This window comes from Mauremys mutica, chromosome 20 (assembly GCF_020497125.1).
Source record: "Mauremys mutica isolate MM-2020 ecotype Southern chromosome 20, ASM2049712v1, whole genome shotgun sequence".
In the NCBI taxonomy this organism is placed as follows: Eukaryota; Metazoa; Chordata; order Testudines; family Geoemydidae; genus Mauremys; species Mauremys mutica.
In genome coordinates, this window is record NC_059091.1 from 13563127 (window position 1) to 13587202 (window position 24076).

Below are 24076 nucleotides of genomic sequence, written 5' to 3' on the forward strand. Positions count from 1 at the left end.
CACCTTCCATGCTATTTACCCACATTTGTATCAGTGTACAGAGGGCATGCACACAAAGGAACAAGGGACAACAGACTGTGGGATGTTCTCTAGAGAGCTGGAAGTAAGGGGAAGGGCCAGATTGATTACATAAACCAGTGTTTTTAAATTTTTTTGATACCAGGGACCAGCTTGCAGCCTTTCTAAACAGTGTCAGAGAGACCAGAGGGACAGGCCACTGAGAAAGACTGACACAGGTCACTAGGACAAATGGCTACTTTTGACAAAGTGTGAATTGTCAATGTTTGTATGAATACTGTGTGCACCTCAGTTTCCCCTATGTGTTGCACAAGTATCTAGGCGGTGGGATAAGGGTGTGAGAGCTTTGCAGATACCCCAAGAGGGAAGGTACAAGTGCCATCTAGCTACCTGGGCCCAGCCAATGGTTGGACATTCTGTATCCTGAGGCCCATTCTCTGCAAGAGCCAGTCGGAGGAATTAGAGAACAAAGAGGTGGAGGCCAGGTGACCAGTTTGCCTGGGCAACAGCATACAGGATGGAGGAGGGGCAACTGGGTGTGACTGAGAGTGAGCTGCTGAAAGCTGGTCAGTCTCCTGGTTTGGGACTGAGCGGGAGAACCCAGGGCTCTGGGTCGCCTTAAGATGGACTTTGCTTTAACTTCCTGCTTTCTGTGCTAACAAGATTCTGCTCTATGATTTGTTTCAGACGACTAATAAACCCTTCTGTTTTACACCGTCGGGGGTGCATGGCCCCTTAGGGGGGCATGCAAGGTTTCCCCAGGTGTTCTATTCAGGTGGACTTGCTGCAGGAAGCTTATGGCGTGAAACAGGGATGCTGAACGCTCAGAGGTCAGACCCAGGAGGAGCTGAAGCCCAGGCGGTTTGTCCTAGTGAGCGTGCGCCCCGAGGGGTGGTCACACTACAAGAGGGTCCTGTCTGATGGCTAGTCTACACTACTGCACTGCTCTAGTGAGTCTGGTGAAAACGCACTATGCTGACTGGAGAGCCCTCTCCCATCAGCATAATTACTCCACCTCAGCAAGAGACGGAAGCTATGACAGCAGGAGAGTGTCCCCCACTGACTTAGGGCTGGTGTGGACAGCTCAGGTGATGCGTTGATCAGGGGGGTGGCTTTTTCACATCTGTGACTGACATAAATTATATCGACTTAAGAGGTAGTGTAGACAAGCCCTGAACTTCATCCAATGGTTCCCGAGCACCAAGCCTGTGTACCCATGAATTACTCTGTGTGTGGGGGGGGGGGGGGAGAGGGCCAAGGAGAGTCATCCCCAATGCATCAAACCAGCGCCATATGCCAGGCTAGGCCTCTGAAGAGGGCAGCTCCCTTACCCGACCATGGTACTAACTAGGACTGTATATTAATCACAATTAACTCATGTGATTAAATAAAATCACAATTAAAAAATTAATCACGATTACTCGCAGTTTTAATCATTGCACTGTTACACAACAGTATACCAACTGAAGTATAAAATATTTTTGGATGTTTTCTACATTTTCAAATATATTGATTTCAATTACGACACAGAATACAAAAGATACAGTGCTCACTCTTGTTTTTATTACAAATATTTGCACTATAAAAATGATAAATAGTATTTTTCAATTCACCTCATACAAGTAGTGTGGTACAATCTCTTTATTGTGAAAATGCAACTTACAAATGTAGATGTGTTACATAACTGCACTCAAAAACAAAACAAAACTTTAGAGCCCACAAATCCACTGAGTCTTACTTCTTGTTCAGCCAATCGCTAAGAAAAACAAGTTTGTTTACATTTATGGGAGATACTGCTGCTCATTTCTCATTTACAATGTCACCTGAAACTCAGAACAGGAGTTTGTATGGCACATTTGTAGCCAGCACCGCAAGGTATTTACATGCCAGATATGCTAAACATTCATATGCCCCTTCATGCTTCAGCCACATTTCAGAGGTCATGCTTCCATGCTGACGACACTTGTTAAAAAAACAACACATGAAATAATTTGAGACTGAATTCTTTGGGGGAGAATTGTAGGTTTCCTTCTCTGTTTTACCCACATTTTGCCATATATTTCACGTTCTAGCAGTCTCAGATGATGACCCAACACATGTTGTTCATTTTAAGGACAATTTTTAACTGCAGATTTGACAAAATGCAAAGAATGTACAAATGTGAGATTTCTAAAGATAGCTACAGCACTCAACCCAAGATTTAAGAATCTGAAGTGCCTTTGAAAATCTGAGAGGGATGAGGTGTGGAGCATGTTTTCAGAAGTCTTAAAAGAACAATACTCCAATGTGTAAACTACAGAACCCAAACCACCAAAAAAGAAATTCAACCTTCTGCTGGTGGCATCTGACTCAGATTATGAAAGTAACATGCGTTGGGCCACACTGCCTTAGATCGTTATTGAGCAGAACTTGTCGTCAGCATGGACACATGTCCTCTGGAATGGTGGTTGAAGGGACATATGAATCTTTAGCGCAAGGGTCAGAACCTTTCAGAAGTGGTGTGCCGAGTCTTCATTTATTCACTCTAATTTAAGGTTTTGCGTGCCAGTAATACATTTTAATGTTTTTAGAAGGTCTCTTTCTATAAGTCTATAATATAGAACTAAACTATTGTTGTATGTAAAGTAAATGATGTTTTTAAAATGTTTAAGAAGCTTCATTTAAAATTAAATTAAAATGCAGAGCCTCCCAGACCAATGGCCAAGACCCAGGCCGTGTGAGTGCCACTGAAAATCAGCTCACGTGCCACCTTCGGCACACGTACCATAGGTTGCCTATCCCTGCTTTAGCGCATCTGGCACTTAAGTATCTTGCGACGCTGGCTACAACAGTGCCATGTGAACGCCTGTTCTCATCCCAGGTGACCTTGTAAACAAGAAGTGGGCAGCATTATCTCCTGCAAATGTAAACAAACTTGTTTATCTTAGCAATTGGCTGAACAAGAAGTAAGACTGACTGTACGTGTAGGCTCTAAAGTTTTACATTGTTTTAGGAGGCAATTTTTTTGGTCCATAATTCTACATTTGTAAGTTCAACTTTCATGATAAAGAGATTGCACTATATTATTTATATTACATGAACTGAAAAATACTATTTTTTTTACAGTACAAACACTTGTAATAAAAAATAAATATAAGTGAGCACTGTACACTTTGTATTCTGTGTTGTAATTGAAATCAATGTATTTAAAAATGTAGAAAACATCCACATATATTTAAATAAATAGTATTCTCTTACTGTTTAATCGTGTGATTAACCTGTTTAATCGTTTGACAGCCCTAGAACTAACAGGATATTAACCATGTTTTGGAGCCAGCCACTGGTAATAAAGTAAATTATGAAATGTGGCATGGATAGGGCCTTAATAAGAAGTCACTTTACTGGGATGATCCCCAGGAAACTGATTTAGGCCCTGTCTGCACCAGACATGACTGTAGTTTTGTAACCAGTTTGTACCCCACACAGCAAATCTGCTAGTTGGATCGTCCATTTCTCCAGACCGCTGACATGCTGCAGCTGGGGGACATAGTCCACTAGGTCAGTGTGGGAACACACATTGGAGGACTGTAAAATGACAACTTCCTGGAGGCCTTCATGCCTTGAACATTACTGATAAGAACGCTGTGGCTTAGCCAGATTGCATATGCTAAATAAATAAAATGAACCACACACAGCTGAGTTACACCCCCACTCCAGCCTTCCCGGCTCACAAAGGTTGGGGCATGGTGTTGCGTGTCTGCACCCAATATGCTGCCTAGAAGAGTTTGTCTCAGTACACCCAGTCACCCACCCAGGAACTACATATCACCCAAGCAGTCTCACACCCACCTTGCAAAACCTAGGTATGGTTTCTTGCTGTGATATTGACCCACATCATCCTTTATTGCCTCTAAAGTTTGTGTGGTTTTGAACTGCAAGAAGACCACAAATTCTTTCATTCTGGGACCCAAAATCAGGTGCAGTGAACCACTGCTCTAATACACATGTAAGCAGAGTCAGGATGAGCTCTACCCTGACATCTGGTGGTAGATTATGGGGAGTGCAGAGTGGCAGGTTCCAGTATTCGCATTAGCATTTCAGTTATTTGCATGGGCACTCCCACCCCACTTAGCATACCGCAAAGCAGTATGGGATGGTTGTTTTCACAGCTGTGGGAGCCCCAATTTCGTTGTTATTGGGGCAGGAGCAATGAAATGTTGTCACCCCGATTGGGTAAATGGGGAACTACAAAATTGTCTTGTGATGGGGGGTTTCCTTGTCAGCTGGATAGCACTTGCTAGATGGGGCACATGAGTTCCAAAACCCATTGAAAGGAGAGAGGCTGGGGACAGAGATCTGTACTGGGTGGTGCAGGCTTCTTGTGTGAGCCAGAAGCACCAGTTCCACCTGTGCCTCTCTCCACTGTGGAATGTTAGAGTTAATTTTTGATTCCCTTAAGAATCTAGATACAGGTTACTGAGCTGAACTCACTGGGGCTCCCCTACTATGAGCTGGACTCACTAAGAGCTGAAATCACTGAAGAGCTGGACTTGCTGAGCTGAGAGCACTGAGTACTGTGCTTATGAGTGGGGGAGCCTGAAGCTATACCGTGGAGCAGAGCAGCTGGCAGAGCGGAGTGGAGCAGTTTGTGCAGCCACTGGGTGAGTGGAGCCAAGCAGCTCGTGAGGACGGCTGGAGTGGCTCACAGGACAGCTGGTGGACCAGAGCAGCTGGCAGAGCGGAGCAGCCCACAGAGCAAGCGGAGCTGAGCTGTTTGCGGGGACGACTAGTGGAAGCAGAACCCCATGACGAGGCAGGGCAGTTGGCCCCGAACCCACGTAAGGTGCCCCTTTCTACCCAGGCTGGGGAGGGGGACCTCTGCAAAGAGACTCTTGAACTCTGGGGCTGCACTGACCCGGGACAGAGACTTTTGGATTGTGGGACTTTTGGGACTGTGGGTGATTTGGGGGGGTTGCTGGACTCAAGGGCCCAGAAAGAAGGACACGGCCCAATTTGCTGGGGTGGGTCTTTGCTCACGGTTTGACCCATGATCTCTAGTTAAGGTATTTTCCAGATTTAATGCTTGTTGTTGTTTATCTTATGTAATTAAAACCTTTTCTGCTACACCAAGACTCTGTGCTTGCGAGAGGGGAAGTATTGCCCCTTCGAGGCGCCCAGGGGTGAGTGTAAGATTTTCCCAGGTCACTGGGTGGGGGCTCGAGCTGGATTTGCATTATGTTGTGGGGAAGGGACCCCTATGTATTGAACCCAGCCCTTGCTGCTATCGTTTCGGCCCGGCAGAAGGGTTACACACAGATGCATATATCCACCAAACTTAATGCCTAGAGGGGAAAGTTACTTCCCTAGAAGCCACTCCCTCCTTTTAATCAAGTTTAAGATACTTTAATACTTTCAAAGATCTAAGCTGTCTCTCACTGTATCTTTGCAGGAACCATGAATAGAATCAGAATTGTAGGACTGGAAGGGACCTCCAGAGGTCATCTAGTCCAGACCCCTGCATGAATGTTACAAGCCAGCAAAGAAATACTTACCATAGTTGTCTTCTAAATCCATTTTAATGATGCTGAAAGAACGCTGACTTAAGTTTCGCTGGAGGACCCTTTGAGCCAGTCTCTGAGTGTCACTCTCCTCCTTAAAATATTTACCCTATAGACCAAAAATGAAGAGATTCACAGATTGCTAAGGCCAGAAGAGACAATTATGATCATCTAAGAGGTTTCAACCAGTGATCCACAGACCCATGGGGGTCCACAGACTATATCTAGGATTTCCAAAGGGGTCCTGCACCTCCATTCGAAATTTTTTAAGAGTCCACAAATGAAAAAAAGTTGAAAACTACTGATTTAGGCTGACCTGCATAACACAAGGCATAGGACTGCCCTGACTTAATTCCCATTTGACCTAGTGCAGATCCTTTAGAAAGGCATCCAATCTTGATTTCAAAAGTTTGATGGAGAGTCTACCACAACAGCTGGTAATTTTTCCAATGGTTAATTACCCTCATTGTTAAAAATAAGCCTTATTTCCACTCTAAATTTTTCTAGCTTCAACTTACAAGCACTGGAAATAACTTGAAAGTTATTTCAATTTATTCATCACAGCTACTAAGGGTCAATGATCAACTGCATGACAGCAGCCAGTAGACTTTATATCTATGCTATGTATGCTTAGGACACAAGCTTATAAGGTGGCCCACGTATAACGCAGGGCACCTGGAACCTCATATTCTTCTGCCACACACAGAAAGGTTTCCTCCAAGATGCTAAAATCCAAAGATTTATCTGAAACACCCTTCTTGCCCAATAAATTTAAAAGGTTTAAAAGAACCAGTTCCCAAGAAAAGTTAAGCCATGTATTTTGAGAGCTCAGTTATCTCTTATACACAATTTAGTGCTCCATCCTGAGCCACTCCACCTGCCTGACAGGTCAACACTTTTACACCTACTTTGAAGAAGAAAGTAGGATCTGTATGAAGAAGAAAAAAAAGGCAGAGAGTTAGATTCTCTCCTGTCTTCACCGCAATTCATACAATCTGAATGCATCACTCATCTAAAAAAATCCTTCCTCACAAGATTAAATTCTGTCTTATTTAGATTTATAAAGGACTGCACACACTCTAGAGACAATCTGAATCTCAGATTTGGTTGCCTGCCAGAAAATATGGTTGCTGCTTTTAAAAAAAAAAAGCCAAAAAGGAGGTGCCTAATAAAAATGGCACAAATGGGCCGCGTGTGTCAGCTGCGTATCCCTCGCTAAAGTGTGAGCTGCAGATCTGACCGGCACCACAATGTCCGAGGTGCCTTTGACAAACTGGTTGGTCTGGCCTAGGGCACCCCCGCAAGGGCACTGGTGTGTCCTACCCCACCTGCCCCTGGGGCACTATGGGGGCAGCCATCAGCCACAGGACACTGCGGGGGGCACGGACCACAGCCTGGGGGTGGCGCAGAGCGAGGCTGAGGCGCGGGCAGCCAAGGACCCGGGCTCTCCGGCATCCCCAGTGGCGCGGGTCGCTCCCGCCACACCGCGAGCCGGGGCGCCGGGCAACACGATCCCCCCGGCCCCGCGCAGGCTCGCAGCGCCCCGCACAGCCGGGAGCAGGCGGGGCATGGCAGCCGGTGTCAGCCCCGGGGCCCGCAGCAGGGCCCGAGCCCAGGCCCCCCTACGCGGCAAGCGGGGCGCCCCCCCCCGAACCACCGGCACCGAGAGGCGAGAAGAGCCCCCCCCGCATCGCCCCTCCCCCCAACGACCGCACCTAGCGAGAGAGAGAGGCGGGAAGAGCCCCCGCCCCTCCCCCAACGACCCAGCCGGGGGCACCTGAGGAAAGGGGGAGGAAGCTCCCCCCACTCACGCGTGGCCCCTCCCTGAGCCGTTACCCACCAGGCTTTGCGCCGAAGCAGCGCGTGGCCTTACTGCGAAGGCGTCTCCGAAGCAGCCAGTGCGAAACTCCTCCCCCCGTCGCTGTGAGACCACAGCGAGGCTCTAACTCCCCACCCCCGTTTCGGGCACCATAACGAGGCTGCTGAAGTCACCCCGCCCAGCTGAAGGGGCGGGGCTAGCCGGGCAGCGCAGGGAGGGGCAGGCTGTGAGGGAGTTGCCTGGTCACTCTGCGCTGGCGGCAGCGCCCCCTGGGGTTGGGGTTGGAATGGCGCAGGGCATGTGTGGAGGGAGGGGTGCATGGTGGGAGTGTGGCTGAGGGGCATGGTGCATGCTGAGACAGCAGTGGCCCCTGGGGAGGCAATGCAGCCTGCATGGGAGAGCAGGGCATGATGGGACTGCACCCTGAATGGGGGCAGGGCATGCTGGGGACATGGCTCAAGGTGGAGCAGTGTGTGCTGGAACAGCAGCTGAGGGGGGAGCAGTGCATGCTGGGAGTGCAGTTTGAGGGCCGGGGAGCTGTATATGCTTAGGGTTGCCAATTTCCTAATCACACAAAACCAAACACCTTAGCCCTGCCCTTTCCCTGAGACCCTGCCCCCCAATCACTACATTCCCCCTCCCTTGGTGTCTCACTCTTCCCTACTCTCACTCACTTTCACTGAGCTGTGGCAGGGGATTGGGGTGTGGGAGGGGGTGAGGGCTCTAACTGGGGGTGCAGGCTCCAGGGTGGGGCCAGAAATGATGAGTTTAGGGTGTGGGTGGGGGCTCCAGGCTGGGACAGGGAGTTGGGGTGCAGGAGGGAGTGAGGGGTCTGGCTGGGGATGCAGGGTTTGGGATGTAGGAGGGAGCTCCAGGCTGGGGCCAAGGGATTCAGCATGCAGGAGCGGGCTGCATCTTGAGGCAAAGGGTTGGGGTGCAGAGCATGAGGGCTCCAGCTAGCAGTGCAGGCTCTGGGGTGGGGCCAGGGATGAGAAGGTTGGGGTGCAGGAGGGGGCTCGGTTTGTGGGCAGTGCTCAGGGCTGGGGTACGGGCACAGGCTTACCTCAGCTGGCTCCCAGTCAGTGGCACAGCAGGGCTAAGGCAGGCTGCCTGCCTGCCCTGGCTCTGCGCTGCACCCAGGAAGCTGCCAGCAGCAGGTCCAGCTCTTAGGCTAGTGGCCAGGTCTCTCTGTGCACTGCTCTCACATGCAGGCACTGCCCTACCAGCTCCTATTGGCCATGGTTCCCGACCAATGGGAATGTGGAGCTGGTACTGGGGGGGGCGGGGAGAGAAAGACAGCCCACAGAGCCCCATGGCCCCCCTAACTAGGAGCCAGACCTGCTGGTCACTTCTGGGGCATAGCACAGTGCCAGGACATGTAGCGACTGCCTGCTTTAGACCCGCAGCACTGCCGACTGGACTTTTAACAGCCTGGTAGGTGGTGCTGACTGTAGCTGCCAGGGTCCTTTTTGACCAGGTGTTCCTAACCCTATGCTGGGAGTGTGGTCAAGTAGGGAGGGGCACATCCTCATGAGCTATGGGCTGCCCTGCTTAGATAAGCTGCGCAGCACATGCTGGGGCCCCTGAAAGATGTCACTTCAGTACTATAACATGCTTTTGCTCTGAAACATGACTGTCTAAAAATGGCCTCTCCTTAGCTGGCCTGCTCTGTGTGTGTGTATTGGAATCAGAGCTGTGACAAACATGAGAAGGGGAGGATTTGTTGCATTTTGATCCTCTTAACTCTGCAGAGCCAGCCCAGGTACAGGAGGGAGAACTTGGGTCTATTCTACATCATCATTGTTACAATTTATTTGTCTCAGCATAGTACCCAGGAGCCCTAGTCATGGACAAGGATCTGTTGTGCTAGGCACTGTATAGTGTCTAATCAAATGCAACATTAACAGAATTAATATATTGCCTCTATATAAATCCATAGTACATCCATATCTTGAATACTGTGTGCAGATAGATTTGTCCTATCTCAACAAAGATATATTGGAAATGGAAAAGGTACAAAAAAGGCAACAAAAATGACTAGGGGTATGGAACAACTTCCATATAAGGAGAGAATAATAAGACTGGGACTTTTTAGCTTGGAAAAGAGATGACTCAGGGGGATATGATAGAGATCTATAAAATCATGACTGACCTGAAGAAAGTAAATAAGGAAGTGTTATTTAATCCTCCTGTAAGCCTCTGGACTCACTGCCACAGCACTTCCTGCTGGTGACTTCTGGGAATTAGCTCATTCCAGCTCCAGAGCACCCTCTATAGGCCAATGATCTGCCTTACTTGTGGTCCCATGTCCCTCCCAGGACCCGTGCCCCTTTTACCTGGAGTGCTGCCCCCCTGGCAGTAACCCCTCACAGCCTCAGGGTCTACCCCTGACAGGGGAACCCCCACCCACTATCCCCACTTCACCTCAGTGTTTGGCTACTGCCAGTTCCTATCTGGCCCCCCACTCACTGGGGCAGACTGCAGTGTAAGCCACTCATCATAGGCAAAGGGGGTTCAGACCTGCTGCCTCTGCCTACCCAAGGGCTTCCCCCTGCAACCCAATACCTGAGGAGCCTGAGGCTTTCCTGGGCTGGAGCTCCCCAGCCCTGCTCCACTCTAGGTTCCCTTCTCAGCACCTTTCACAGAGGCCCAAGGCCCTTCTCCCTCTACATGCAGCAAGAGACTGCCTGGGCTGCTGGCTCACAACCTTTTATAGGGGCCAGCTGGGCCTGATTGGGGCATAGCCCCAGCTGAGCCTACTTTCCTCCAATCAGCCCAGGCTTCTTGCCCCCAGCTGCAGCCCTCTCCTGGGCTGTTTCAAGCCCCACATGGCAGGAGCAGGTAATCACTACACCTTCGCATAACACAAGAACTAGGGGTCACCAAAGAAAGTAAGAGACAGCAGCTTCAAAACAACAAAAGGAATTATTTCTTTACACAACACAGTCAACCTGTGGAATTCCTTGCCAGGGGATGTTGTGAAGGCCAAGACTAGAACAGGGTTTTAAAAAGAACTAGATACATAAATGGCTATTAGTCAGGATGAGCAGGGATCCAAAATCATGCTCTGAAGTGTCCCTAGCCTCTGTTTGCCAAAAGCTGGGAATGGGCGACAGGGGATTGTTGGTGCCATTAGGCATAGCCCTAGATAACTCAGGAGGGTGGAAAACGACAGTATTAATGAAGCTTTTCTGTACCAGGCCTGAATGGACCAAAGTTATTTTATGCTTGTCCAGAGTGCTTCCATATTAAACTTTAGTCGAACTCCCAGGTTAGTATTAAGAATGGAATGTGTAACAGCTTCTTATCAGTATAACACTGACACCAGAAGATAGGGCCCCTTTTTACTACTTGTGTTTAGTTTAGAAAGAGGGGAGGGGAGGCAAAGTAATAAATTCAGAAGTAAACCAAGGTAACAGCCTTGAAAAGTTACTAACAAAATGAATTGTCTGCTGTCAAGGATGATTTAATTGTTAACTATACAATGTGTGTACTATATAGGAGGGGGGAGGAGACTAGTGGGGGGTAATGAGGATGCCTAGTTGAAGTCATGTATAAGAAAAGATACACAGCTTGCATCTGTGTGCAGGATTTGAGATTGTAATATCTCCCTTGCACCTTTATTTGGGCTCAAATAAACTTTTTCTGCATTCTCCACCTTGGTGTGTTATTTGGAACGAAGCACACCGGGCAACGAACCACTGTTTGCTGCCTCAGGCCTTTTGGGCCGGCAACAGGATGGATCACTTGATGATTACCTGTCCTGTTCAGTTCCTCTGAAGCACCGGGTATTGGCCCCTGTCAGAAGACAGGATACTGGGCTAGATGGACCAGTGGTCTGACCCAGTATGGCCATTTTCACGTTCTGATTGCTCATAATCTTAATCAGTTACTACTGTGCCAACTAAGCGCATGTGTCCTTGAAATTGACCCACAGAACAGTTATTACAGGCAATGATGCATGAGGAGAAAAGCCCAGCTTAACTCTTTGATCCTGGCATTAGTTTGCAGGGTGAGTAGAAGAAAACCTCTGCTTCCTTGCAAGGTGAGCGCATTTACTATGGCGTCTCAGAGAGATGATGGACATGGGCCCCCTTGATGAAATTTAGACAGTCTCTCTTTTCAGAGTCAAAAGCACTTTGAAGACAATAGTTCCTGCCGTATGGTTCATTTGATGCAAATTAGTTGCTTTCTGCTGGCTCTGCTCGTGTCTCCTGTAGCTTTGTTTAAAGTTGCCATGGAAAATGTAAAGTTCCCAAACGGCTGACTGCTGGCTTATTACAACCCCTTCCATGCAGGCTGTGCATGGAGCATCTTCCCCATGTCTCCATCAGATGCATCTAAATACGACGTTCCATCTTCAGTCTGTAAGCTGCGATAATCGCAGTGAAATTGTTCATACTGATCTTCGCTGACCCATAAATGTTATCTGTTTAGATCGCAAACAGATAGGAATTTCTATAGAAAGAGATATAGGGCCTCCTAAACAAACACACCAATGTCAGGCTTCGTTACATTCAGTAATGGCTGTCTCAAAGCGGTGGTGCCTGACAAATCTGCTCCGTTATGCACTCGGCAAACAAGCCTGATGAGTGTTCAACAGTCCAGAAATGAGTGACGTTAGCTTTGACTTTCAGTAGAGGTTAAAATATTGGACCTAATTCTGATCACACTTGTACTGGCATGATCAAGTTTAGCACCTTTGAGCTAGATGCAGTGTCTCATTTTCACTGAGTTCCCCACTTAATTTTTAACATGAGAACGGCCATCCTGGGTCAGACCACAGGTCCACCTAGCCCAGTATCCTGTCTTCGGACAGTGGCCACTGCCAGGTGCCCCAGAGGGAATAAACAGAACAGGTAATCACCACGTGATCCATCCCTGTCACCCATTCCCAGCTTCTGGCAAACAGCGGCTAGGGACACCATCCCTGCCCATCCTAATAGCCATTGATGGACCTAATTAATTTTAAATTAAATTATTTCCTAGTTATCTTTAATAAGATAAAAAAAGCCAAGGCCTGGCCCTTATGAAGCATTGGCTCAACTAGGATCATGTCTTGGGAATCTTCCACAGCTGTAATCACAGCACCCAAATTGCAAACGGGTTGCCCAGCATCTGCATCAGCCCCAACTGAAGCCAGGGAGGTCCAGCATTTTGAAGGTCATTGGCCCTTCATTAGAATTTGACCAAGGGATAGGTCTGTTCCCATTTGGGTGTTTTCAAGTTTGGTACCTACATCCCTATTTAGGCACCTAAATAAGTGGGCTGATTTTTCAGAGTTGCTGAAATCAGCAGGAGTCCAGTGTCTCCAAATAATCAAGCTGCTTCTCAAGGTGCCTAGAGCTGGCTTTAGATACTGGATGTTAGATGCTTTGAAAGCTTTGGCCATAGTTTTTCACCCCAAAGCTGGGTTTTGGCTAGTGGGTCTGCCGCGTTCAGCCCCCTTTCTTATATGCCCACTGGGGCTTTGGGTTGAGAGCACCAAATTGCATATACAGTACAGGCAGCTGGATGGCTCCCAACACGAAGCGCAGGTAGTTGGGGCAGGATTCCCTCTTAGCATGGAACAATGGATGAAGTGGCCACAGACCCATTGGACTGTCAGCAAAGTACAAAGGACAAAAACCCTGGAAAAGTGGTTCAGTGTTGCTGCGTGGTGTGTGATTTGCCCTCTGTTAGCCCCCTTGCTGTGCTGAGCACTGCCTGCACGTATAGAGACGAGGGTCCCTGCCCCAAAGAGTTTACATGAAAAAGCCCAAGGGTGGAGTGAGAGGGATAAAATAGAGAGTCAAGTGTGTCTCAGCTCTTCCCCTTGGGGCCCCTACTTGGCCAGGGCTAATTCCTTGTCGTGGGGGGCGGGGGGGGCTGGAGGAAAGATTTGAAGGAAAGTAGAGTGGCTTTATAGATGAGTTCTTGAAGGACATTCTATGCATAAGGACAGCATAAATCAATTGGAATATAACTATTGTACTTACATTTCAGTGTACAGTCTATAGAGCAGTATAAACACGTCATTGCCTGTAGGAAATTTTAGTCTGTACTAACTTTGCTAGTGCTTTTGATGTAGCCTGTTGTAAAACTGGGCAAATATCTAGATGAGTTAATGTAGATATTAACTGGAAGACCTCTGTGTGCCCCTAGGGGTTCGCGTCTCCCTGGTTGAGAACCACTGGCCTAGCATAATTGGCTCCTGGCTGAGAGGAAGTGGCCACCATTGAAGGGAAGGTTAAAAGGTGACTTGAACTCAAGTACCTACACAGGGAGGAGATTTCCAATTGCAGAATGTTCTTCAATGGAGCTGACAAAGGCAGAATGAGGGCCAATGGTTGGAAGCTGAAATTAGAGAGATTCAGACTAGAAATAAGGTGCAATTTCTTCACAGTGAGAGTAATTAACTACTGGAACAACTCACCTAGGGTCATAGTGGATTCTTCATCCCCTGAAGCCTTTAAATCAAGACTAAAAAAGTATCTTTCTAAAACTGATTAATGTGATCCAGGAATCACTGGGCGAGGTTCTCTCTGACCTGTGCTAGGAGGTCAGACCAAATGGTCACAATGGTCCCTTGGACCTTAAAATCTATGTCTGAGACTCCTCCTTGCTACCACAGTACAAATAATAAGCCTTCCTACTACTTGTATTTGCTTATACGAGACAGCTGTCAGGTGAACCCTATCCATAAGGTACCTCATGTACACAAGGGCCAGGTGAATTAGTCCACACATTGGCCATTAACACCTGCCAAAATGCTTAGGACCTAGAACTGCCAACTTCCCAGACTGGAAGCTCTCTGGGGCAGGGGCCATCTTTTTGTTCTGTGTTTGTACAGTGCCTAGCACTATGGGTTCCTGATCCAAGACTAGAGCTCCTAAGCACTACAGCAATACAATCAATCATATTAGTATGTAGGTGTATTGCAGTAGTGCCCAGGAGTGTTAGGCATGAAGCAGGTGTCACGGAGTCCCCGGGCGATGCTCTGGAACTGCTCCCCACAAAGCCAGGCAGGATTTTGGGGAGCCTCCTCTCCCATGGAGCAGACTGTCTTCAGGGCAAGAAGTTCACACGGCTTCACCTTCCTGGGCCTGACCTTGGAGCATTCAGCATCCTCTGCCCCTCCATGCACTTCCCACAGCGAATCTGCCCAGGCGAGGTCCTGGGGAAGCCAGAGGGTCAGACGTGACTCTTAGCCAGCCAGTAAAACAGCGGTTTATTAGATGACAGGAACACGGTCTAAAACAGAGCTTGTAGGTACAGAGAACGAGCCCCCTCGGCTGGGTCCATTCTGGGGCCCAGCAAGCTAGACAACCCCGTCTGCCCTCACTTCCCGTCCCCAGCCAGCTCCAAACTGAAACCCCCTCCATCCCCTCCTTCTCTGCTGAGTTCCTTTCCCGGGCCAGGAGGTCACCTGACCTCTTTGTTCTCCCACACCTTTAGCATCCCCTTGCAGGGGGGAAGGGCCTGGGCCATTTGTTGCCAGGAGACAGAGTGTCAGACATTTATGCATGCTGGAGACTTAAGAAATGCATAGGGGAAACTGAGGTACCCACACGCTTTTCAGAGGAAACATTAAGAACAGTCCCACTTTATCACATCTCTCCCCCCTTCGAGATTGAACTGAGCGAGGTCACTTTAGCCAGTGACCTGGGGAAGTTCGAACCCACCCACATTCCCATGGATACCCCATTATCTCTCCCATTCCTTGGTGGGAGTTACACCAGGCCCTTCCAGTTTCACACCCTCCCGTGGGTCTGTTGTGCTTGATGGCGCCTGCAAGCTGCATGTGGGAAGGTTTATGCAGCTCGTACCCTTTTCCCACCCCAATATCCCTGGGGTTTAAACTGAGATTGAGTCTTTTCCCAGTGCTCCAGTTTGGAGGGCTGCAATTTGGGCTCTTTTGGTTAAGAGCCCCCATCTTGACCTTGGCCACCCTCTGAACAGGTGTCTCTGTCCCCAGCAGCTCGGTTTCAGCCCCTTGCATTTGATGCCTCCACGTTGGAGGAGAGTAGTCAGTATACACAGTAAAGCGCCCCCCAAATAGATACAGCTGCAGCTTTCTAAGGGCCGGCACCATGGCCAGGCAATTCTTCTCTGAGGCCGCAGAGTTCTGCTCCTGGGGCAGCAGTTTTTTGCTGAGGTACCTAATGGGGTGTCTCCCCCCCGTCAGCATTGGCTTGCATGAGCACCATGCCCAGCCCTGCGTCTGAGGCATCGGTGAACACTGCAAAGGGCTTGGCAAAGTCTGGGTTTACCAGATTTACCGGGCCCTGGATTAGAGTCTCCTTAAGTATTTAGAGAGCCCTCTGGCACTGCTCGGTCCAGACCACCTCGTCTGGCTTACCCGTCTTACATAGCTCAGGGATGGGGGCAGCTAGGGGCCTAACGTGAGGTACAAACCTCCGGTAGCACCCCGCCATCCTGGAATGGGCCAATCTTTGATCATCTCCACCTTGCACTTTTTGGCTTTTACCATCAGTCCTGCCTCCTTGAGGCAGCCCAGCCCCCCTCTTCACCTGGGACACATGTTTCTCCTAGGTCTGGGTAAAGACACACGTCATCGTACGCCAGGGCCAAGTTCTCCATCTCCCTCACCTTGTCTAGAATCTCCCCAGGCCTAGGCATGGGGTAGGCATCGGACACGGTGATGGCTTTAAGTTTCTGATAGTCCCCACAGAACCAGATCATTCCATCTTCCTTGGGGGCCAGCCCCACAGGTGAGGCCCATGGGGTGTTGAATGCCTGGATCACATCTAAAGCCAGCAGGTTCTAGACCTCTCGCTCCAGGTTCTGGGCTGTTTTCCCAGTGACTTTGAATGGGGAACGCCTGATGGGAAGATTGGCTCCCACCTCAGGGAAGAGATCCACTAGGGGGTCTTCCCCCTTCTCCTCCCAATCCTCCCCTTCCAGGTCCAGGGGTCCCCTCACTCTCCTCCCATACAGCAGCTCCAAAGGGAAGAACCCTGTGGATCCCCTTGCAGCGGGGAAGGGCCCGGGCCATTTGTTGGTGGGAGACAGAGTGTCAGCCATTTATGCATGCTGGAGACTTAAGAAATGCATAGGGGAAACTGAGGCACCCCCACAGTATTCAGAGGAAACATTAAGAACAGTCCCACTTCGTCACAGCAGGACCCCACTGTGCCAGCCCCTGTACAAAGCCAGAACAGAAAGACAGTCCCTGCCCTAAAACGCTTCCAGTCTAAGGACAAGAGAACAGATGGATGCTGACAGTGGAGGACAAGGAAACAATGAAACAAATATTGGTGGAGCTTTAAAAAAAATTGCCAGTTTAACACAGCTAATCATGCATTTGTTTTGCAATTGCCAGCCTAACACAAGTGAAATTGGTTATCCTGGCTGGTTTCTGACCTTGATTTGACCTTCCAAAGGCATCACACCTCAAGAGCTAGACAAATACTATGAACAAAGAACTGGCCTTGACATAAAGAGATTTGCTCTCTGCTGTTCTGCATTTAGACTCTGATACATATTGCAATTCAATAAAACCTAAAGCTGGAGAAAAGAAACCTGACAGTTTTGTGTCAAAATAAAATTACATGGGCCCGCTGCTCTATGCATGGTAATCTTCCTCTTTTTGTATCACTGGGTTTCAAAATATGCAGTCTCACTCCATGACACCTGCTGTTCCAGTAATTTAAAATGCAAATGATAAACAAGTGCTAAGACTTTCAAGAAGAATCATGTTTAAATATGGAACTAGGACTCTGCTCAAATTTAAATCATCATCAGGACATTTCTTTCCGCCACATGGTGGGAGTGTTTGTCCAGTGATTGCAGCACAGTGCCAGGCATCTCAGCATGACTACTGCCTCATGAGGTCTTTGTGTTAAAAACACACCTGGCCTCTCTGTATGTCTACCCTTCTGTCAAATGGGACATTAAGTCTCCTGTACCACTCAGGGAGAATGGTACGCCATTCACTAGAGTGTGAAGAATTTTCAGATCCTGGGAGGAAAGGTATGAAACAAAGGCAAAGAGAACACTGAGGTGGCACATGATACGTCTTCAAATATGTAAAAGGTTGTTAAAGAGGATGGTGATCAATGGTTCTCCATGTCCCCAAGGGCAAGACAAGATGTAATGAGCTTAGTTTGCAATAGGGGAAACTGAGGTTAGAAAAACTCTGACCATAAGGCTAGTTAAGCACTGAAACAGGTTACCTAGGGAAATGGTCATTGGAGGGTTTTAAAAACAGGTTAGACAATCACCTCTCAGGGATGATTTAGGTGTATTTAATCCTGCCTCTGCATGGGGGAAGGACTAGATGACCTCTTGAGGTCCCTTCTGGCCCTACATTTCTATGATTAGATTTGTCAAGCTGTCTGGAGTGGCTCACAGGCGGGGTAATAACTTTCTCTTACCAAGAGAAGTTGGTCCAATAAAAGATCTTACCTCACCCACCTTGTCTCTCTTCCGATCTTGGGCAGGCTGAGAAGAAGCAGGGCACAAACCCAGGCTGGTTTTGTGTTCTAGACTGAGATTTCACCAACCAAGTATCCCATGTGAACTCCTCAGCCGCTACAACAGCCTTAACATGACAGTCCCCTAGGGGACTCAGCTCTATCTTGTCATCCAGTCAAACTTGCCTTTGTGAAAGATGGGTCCTCACACTAAAAAGATCACAACAATATTCAGGTTACTCCCAGTCCCAAAAGACCAGTCACTTACCCCAGGTCAACTGCATTTCCAATTCTTTATCACAGAATGCTTGTAGCCAATCCTATCATAAATGTACTAAAGATTTATTAGTTAAGAAAAAGAAAAGAAATGAGAGTTATTTTCAGGCTTAGAGCAGGTAAACATACACGAGTTACAGTCTTAGGTTCTGAAGGTCAAGAGCCTGCATATTATAGAAGATTCTGTTTATCCTTTAGGGCTGACTGAAGCTAAACAGCCTGGGAGCTCTTGCTTATGTTTAGAAGTTTAGCTGCTGCTGCTACCCCGGTGGGGGAGGGAGGAGGAAGGGGCACTCACCATACAGGGTGGGCTGTACCCCCTGTACCCGCACTCCCTGCCCACAGCCAGCCCTGCTGCAACCTCTGCCCGCACCACCCCTGCACCCCCTGCCCTGCCTGCACCAGCCACTGTCTGCAGCCAGCCCTGCACCCCGTGCCCACAGCCAGCTCGTCTCCAGCCAGGACCGCACCCCATGCCCTGCCCGCACCAGCCCCTGCCTGCAGCCAGCTCCGCATCCCCTGCCCTGCCCGCAGCCAGGCCCTGTCTCTAGCTAACCCCGCACACTCTGCCCTGTCTCCAGCCAGCCCCTGCCACATCCCCTGCACTTTCCGCACCAGCACCGCACCCCCTGCCCTGTCTCCAGTCAACCCTTGACGCACCCCGCTGCCTGAAGCCAGCCAGTCCCACACTCCTCTGTCTCCAGCCCTGCCAACCCATGCCGCATCCCCCTGTGGCCCTACCTGAAGCCAGCCAGCCTGTCCCACAACCCCCTGTCTCCAGCCAGCCCCGCACCCCTTGCCCTGCCTGCAGCCAGACCCTACCTCCAGTCAGTCCCTGCCCTGCCTCCAGCCAGCGCCATGTCCACTGGTGCCCTGCAGTTCCCAGGGCAGTAACCCTGCACACCTACTTCAATGAGGGGGGCAGGGAGCAGCTGGGACCCACACATGGGCACACCCTAGGGTGACCAGACAGCAAGTGTGAAAAATTGGGACGGGGGTGGGGTGTAATAGGATCCTATATAAGAAAAAGACCCACAAATCTGGACTGTCCCTATAAAATCAGGACACCTGGTCACCCTAGCACACCCCCAGGGAGTGGCAGGATCCCACATATGTGAAACAGAGCTCATTTCTAGTTCAGGTCCATCTTTTTAAAAAAGAACTTTAGGTAGGGTTAACAAACATTCGTATTTTCCCGGACATGTCAGGCTTTTTGGTTCTTAAATCGCCATCTGGGAGGAAAATATGAACGTATGGTAACCCTATTGGTACAAAATATATCTAGTGTGGCACATCCCTTAAATCAGAACTTTTTATAGGGAACCAGTTGCTAAGAAATGAAAGGCTTTTTTTTACGTGTTGTTTTTTTAGTCATCCCTGCCGGGGCCCCACCGAAAATGTTCGAATTGGGCCCCGCACTTCCTGAAGCCGGTCCTGATTGGCATAGTTTATCCACCTCCATGAGAGACGGTAGCTATGTTGAGGGGAAAAGCTCTCCTGGCCACATAGCGCTGTCTACAATAGGGGTTAGGTAGGTGTAACTGCGTCGCTCACAGGTGTGGATTTTTCACACATAGTTCTATCAATGGCATGCAGGGGTAAGTTTACAGTGTAGACCTGGCCTAACTACCTTGCTATCTGGGCACTATTGAGGATTGGAGAAGGAGTCTCATATGAAGCTTCCCTACTTTTTTTGTTCTTTGTTTTGCCTGACTTCTGGGCTGGAAGACAGCAAGAGGACTCTGATTGGCTGGAGTACCCATTTGGGGATTAAGAAAAGGGTGTGACCCAATAGAAGAGGGCCAGACTGCTTTGCAAGAACAAAAAGTGACAAAAGGGTGTTGAACCTGGAGTCTAAAGGATTAATAAATGTAGAAATACCATGAAAGATGAATTTGAGAAAGGTGTATGTCCACAGGTATGTTTATGTCGTTCCAGCGCCCGTCAATCGCCATGGTGCCACAGTCCTCATTGCTGGAGTCATTGGGCTCCCTGGTGCTCCAGAAGCTGTGAAGAAGAGCAAAACCCCATGGAGATCACAGCGGGGAGTAAGGGGTGGGTCAGGGGGGCATGGAGCCTTTCACCCCACACACCTGAGTTTCAGAGGGGAGCCATCCACCCAGAGCCATTGATTTTCCACTTTCTGGTCACTCAGCCCCAACCAGTATACCCAGGACATTGTGCAGTTCTTCACCAAGAACGCCTGCAATAGACAAGAACAGACTAAGGGGGTGAATGGGTGGGGGACAGGCCACGCACTCTGCCAGTGCCAGGAAGGATGGCCTGGTGGGCAGGGCACTGGCTTGGGACTCAGAAGACTCAGGTTTAAGTCCCAGCTCTGCTACTGACTCCCTGTGTGGCCCTGGCCAAGTCCCTGCATCTTTCTCTATGCCTCAGTTCCCCCAACTGAACAATAACCCTAGCCCTGAGGGTGCTAGCAGAATAATAACACTGAAGAGTGTGAAATGCTGGGGGAAGAGCTTAAATGCCATAGATGTGTCACCATCTCAAATCCAGCAGGAACTGAAGGCTGTTCCTGGCTGATGAGTGGGGGTGGTCTCAGTCCAGCTCTCACCCCTGAGCAATGAGAGGTCTGAAGGGTGTGTGTGGGGCCTGAGCCCCTGTGAGGGATTAAGGGGGATTGTTGCCTGGAGGAAACATGACCTAGTGGTGGGGGAAGATACAGGGGCTGAGGGTGGAGCCACGCTAGGTTTGTCCGGCTGATCGCTTGAAAATATCCCAGCAATTCCCCTCCCAACAGAAATGGCAAAAACTCCACAGGGAGTCCTAGAAATATGGGGCTGGAAGAGACCCCGAGAGGTCACCTAGCCCCTCCTCCAGTGCCAGGACCAAAGAAACTGAACCCTGCCCTGATGGGTGTTTGTCCAGCCTGTTCTTACAAACCCTCCCAGGTCTCATGTAGACATATGGAGAGCGATCCACAGGGGATGGTTGTAGCCAACAGCCTTGGTGGGCCTGAGGTTGGCTTAAAGAATCCCCTGCCCTGTAGCTCCCACTGAGAACAACAGAGAATCCCGCAATGGAAGTTGCCGTGTGCTGAGCTTCCTTGAGCATCTGGCGCTGTGGGCCCGTGTCTGCTGCCACCTCCCTCTAATTGCAGCCCTCGCATGGGCACGGCAGCTGGCACTGTGCTCCTCACCTACTCTTTTCTGTAACGCCGTGATCTCCTCTTGCATTTTACTGTGAGACTCCTTCACAGCGGCCAGCTCCCCAGACACCAAAAGATGGACAGCGTCTGGATTGGTGGAGGAAAGCAGGTTAGCAGCCAAAGTGCAGCATTGTCATCTCAGGGCTTCCTGCACAGCCCCCAATTTTGGGCTGCTTACAGGCGCCACGGGCCCTGCTTGAAGTCTCCTCTGGGATGCCTGGAACCTGGGCTCCTGGCAACAGTCAGAGCAGCCTTTGGGCTGCTCTAACTTCTCTGTGCCAACTCTGGACAGCAGGGAATAACCATGGTGCAGCACGCTCCAGCCAAGCCCCTGATCCATCCCTTACACCAGGGGCTGGGAGCCAGGCGGGTGCAGGGCTCTGACGCCAGCTCCACACCAATCTGTGATTCCCCCTACCCAGGGCAGGGGCAATTTCCATCCCCTGCACACCACCAGCGTGGCCCAGTGTGACAGCGTGGCCCAGTGCAGTCCCCTAAAGGGATTGGTCCCTTTAGGGGACTGCAGGGGGACAGTACCAGGCTGCTTACGTCCTACTTAGAGACCCCAAATAGGGCTTTGACAGCCTGGGCAGACAAACCAGCTACCTGAGAATTGGTAACAAAACGATTTTCTGTTCGTGTTTCTTTAAAAATGGATCACTCTGAAGGGTTTTTAATTGTTTCAGTGCTAATTAAACCATCGAAGCTCACCCCTAAGAGTTCATCTGAAATGCTTCAGGGCAACCACTGCTCAGCAGAACCCCCCAGAGGGGAGTGGGCACCAAACCTACAGAACTGAGCAATGTGTGAAGGAGGCAGGGTCGGCCAGTGGACCAAGTACTGGCTTGAGGCTTGGGACATCTGAGTTTGATCCCCAGCTCTGTTACTAACCTGCTGGGGGACCTGGGGCAAGTCATTTCCACTTCCCAGTGCCTCAGTTTCCCCATCTGTCAAATGGGGATGATGATACTGCCCTCCTTGCAAAGTGTTTTGAGATCCACGGATGAACAGCACTATAGAAGCACTAGGGATTCTTATATCTTCCTTGCCCTCTACTGTTTAGCTTTGTGTTGTTGTGACGTTGCACTCCAGCCTGAGGGATGCTGTTAGGGTTGCCACCTTTCTAATTGCTGATAACTGAACCCCTATGGCACCGCCCCCTGCCCTGCCTCTTCCCCAAGGCCCCATCCCTATCACTTGCTCCTCTCCCTCCCTTCCCCCACCCCCCATCGCGTGCTGGATCCTCTCAAGGAGCCCGTCTGCAGATAGGAGGCTGCCCAGCTGAGCAGGAGCTGGTGCTGGCTGAGCAGGGCCTGGTCACAGTTAATGACCTGGTGCCTCCCCCCGCCCTGTGGTAACCAGACATTTGGTTTGGGTGCCATTTAGGGTTGCCAGGTCCCAAAAACCAGTCACCTGACAACCCTTAATAGCCCCCTGACAGAGAAGCCAAAAACCAGATTGTCCAGGTAAAAACCAGACAGGTGGTAACCCTAAGATAGATGCCATGGGATTCAGCATAAGGACTGATTTCGCAGCTCCCAGCTACAAATCACCAGCAAATCTACTGCAAATGGGAGCAGCTCATGGTTGGTGGGTGGCCCTTTAAGAGATGCTTCAGGTCCAGCTCCACCCCATTCCTGCTTGCTGCCCGGAGTAGAGGGATTCTGGGAGTTCTAGTCTAGAGAGATTCATGGGAGTTAGAGGCTGACAAGGCATGCTGGGTAAAGTGCCGTGGGGATTGTGATACACACCAAGAAAGGGTTAAACATCCTGCAAAATAAATAACCCTCCAAAGACATGTGGGGAGATAATGTTTGTGTTTTGATGTATTTACAGATGTAAGCAGAGTCTGAATGAGCTCTCCCCTGACATCTAGTGGTGAGCTATGGAAGAAGACTTCAGAAGCTGATCTTGTTTGCATGGACATACCCACCCTGCCTAGGTGCTCGGTGTGATGGGATTGCTTGCCCAAATGATCACTTCTAGCTGGTGTTGGATCCCCAGTCTCCTTGTTATTGGGGCAGGAGTAATAAAGGACTGTTACCCTTGTTGTGTGAACCAAGGGCAGCAGAACTGTACCTGGAATCTCCCAATGGAGGGACTCACTCTCAAATGAATGACACTCACTAGGCAGGGGACATGGGTTCCGAAGACCAATGGGAGTAGGGTGAATGGGCTTATTGTGTTTAAGGGTTCTAGATGTCATTTGACCCATGTGTAATAAAAGCTAATTTAGACTCAATTGTGGGTTTTGTTATATGTTACAGAGCTGAAGTCATTGATACCTTGGTCAAAGCTTTAGACATACTTTAGAACAGCATCTCTATTGTAAGAGACTGCCTAGTGTGTACCAGCAATGAGGCTCTCACACTAACAGCTGAAGTCACTGAGAGCTGTGGGAGAGGGGTTTGAAGACCTCTTGGTGAGTGGGCAGCTGGCGGAGAAGCATGGCAAGGAGCTACCAGGGCAGCTGGCGGAGAGGTGTGGCAAGAGGCCAGGATAATTGGTGGTGGAGAGGGTCAGGGCAGAGCCCTGCCAATACATGGCAATCAATCATTGGGGCAATGAGCAAGTGCTGGAGCGATGTGGCATTTCAGGTGCCTCCTTACCCACCCCTGCCTTCCACACAGGGTGGGAGGTTAACTCTGCAGATGAACCTCTGAACTCTGGGGCTACACTGGCCAAGGACAGCAACTATGAATGGGGTATGGAGAAGGGATGGGCACAGTAAAGGGACTTTTGGATTGCTGGACTTAAGACCCTGAGGGGAAAAGGCCACTGCCCAACTTACTTGAGGGTGGGTCTTTTGCTCATGGCTTGTGTTTATGAACCCTAGTTG

General features: G+C 49.6%; 1 protein-coding gene across 2 annotated transcripts in view; it reads right to left on the reverse strand.

Annotated features, from left to right (window-relative positions):
• Positions 1-10056, reverse strand: part of LOC123353860 (gametocyte-specific factor 1-like) — a 28828-nt gene extending 18772 nt beyond the window's left edge. For both annotated transcript variants that reach the window (XM_044995290.1, XM_044995289.1), the window contains exons 1-2: positions 9940-10056; positions 5550-5664 (exon numbers count right to left, since the gene is read on the reverse strand). In XM_044995290.1, coding sequence (XP_044851225.1) covers positions 5550-5571 — 22 coding nt within the window. In that variant the 5' untranslated portion in view covers positions 5572-5664; positions 9940-10056. The remainder of the gene's footprint in view (positions 1-5549; positions 5665-9939) is intronic.
• Between the last annotated feature and the right edge of the window lie 14020 nt (positions 10057-24076).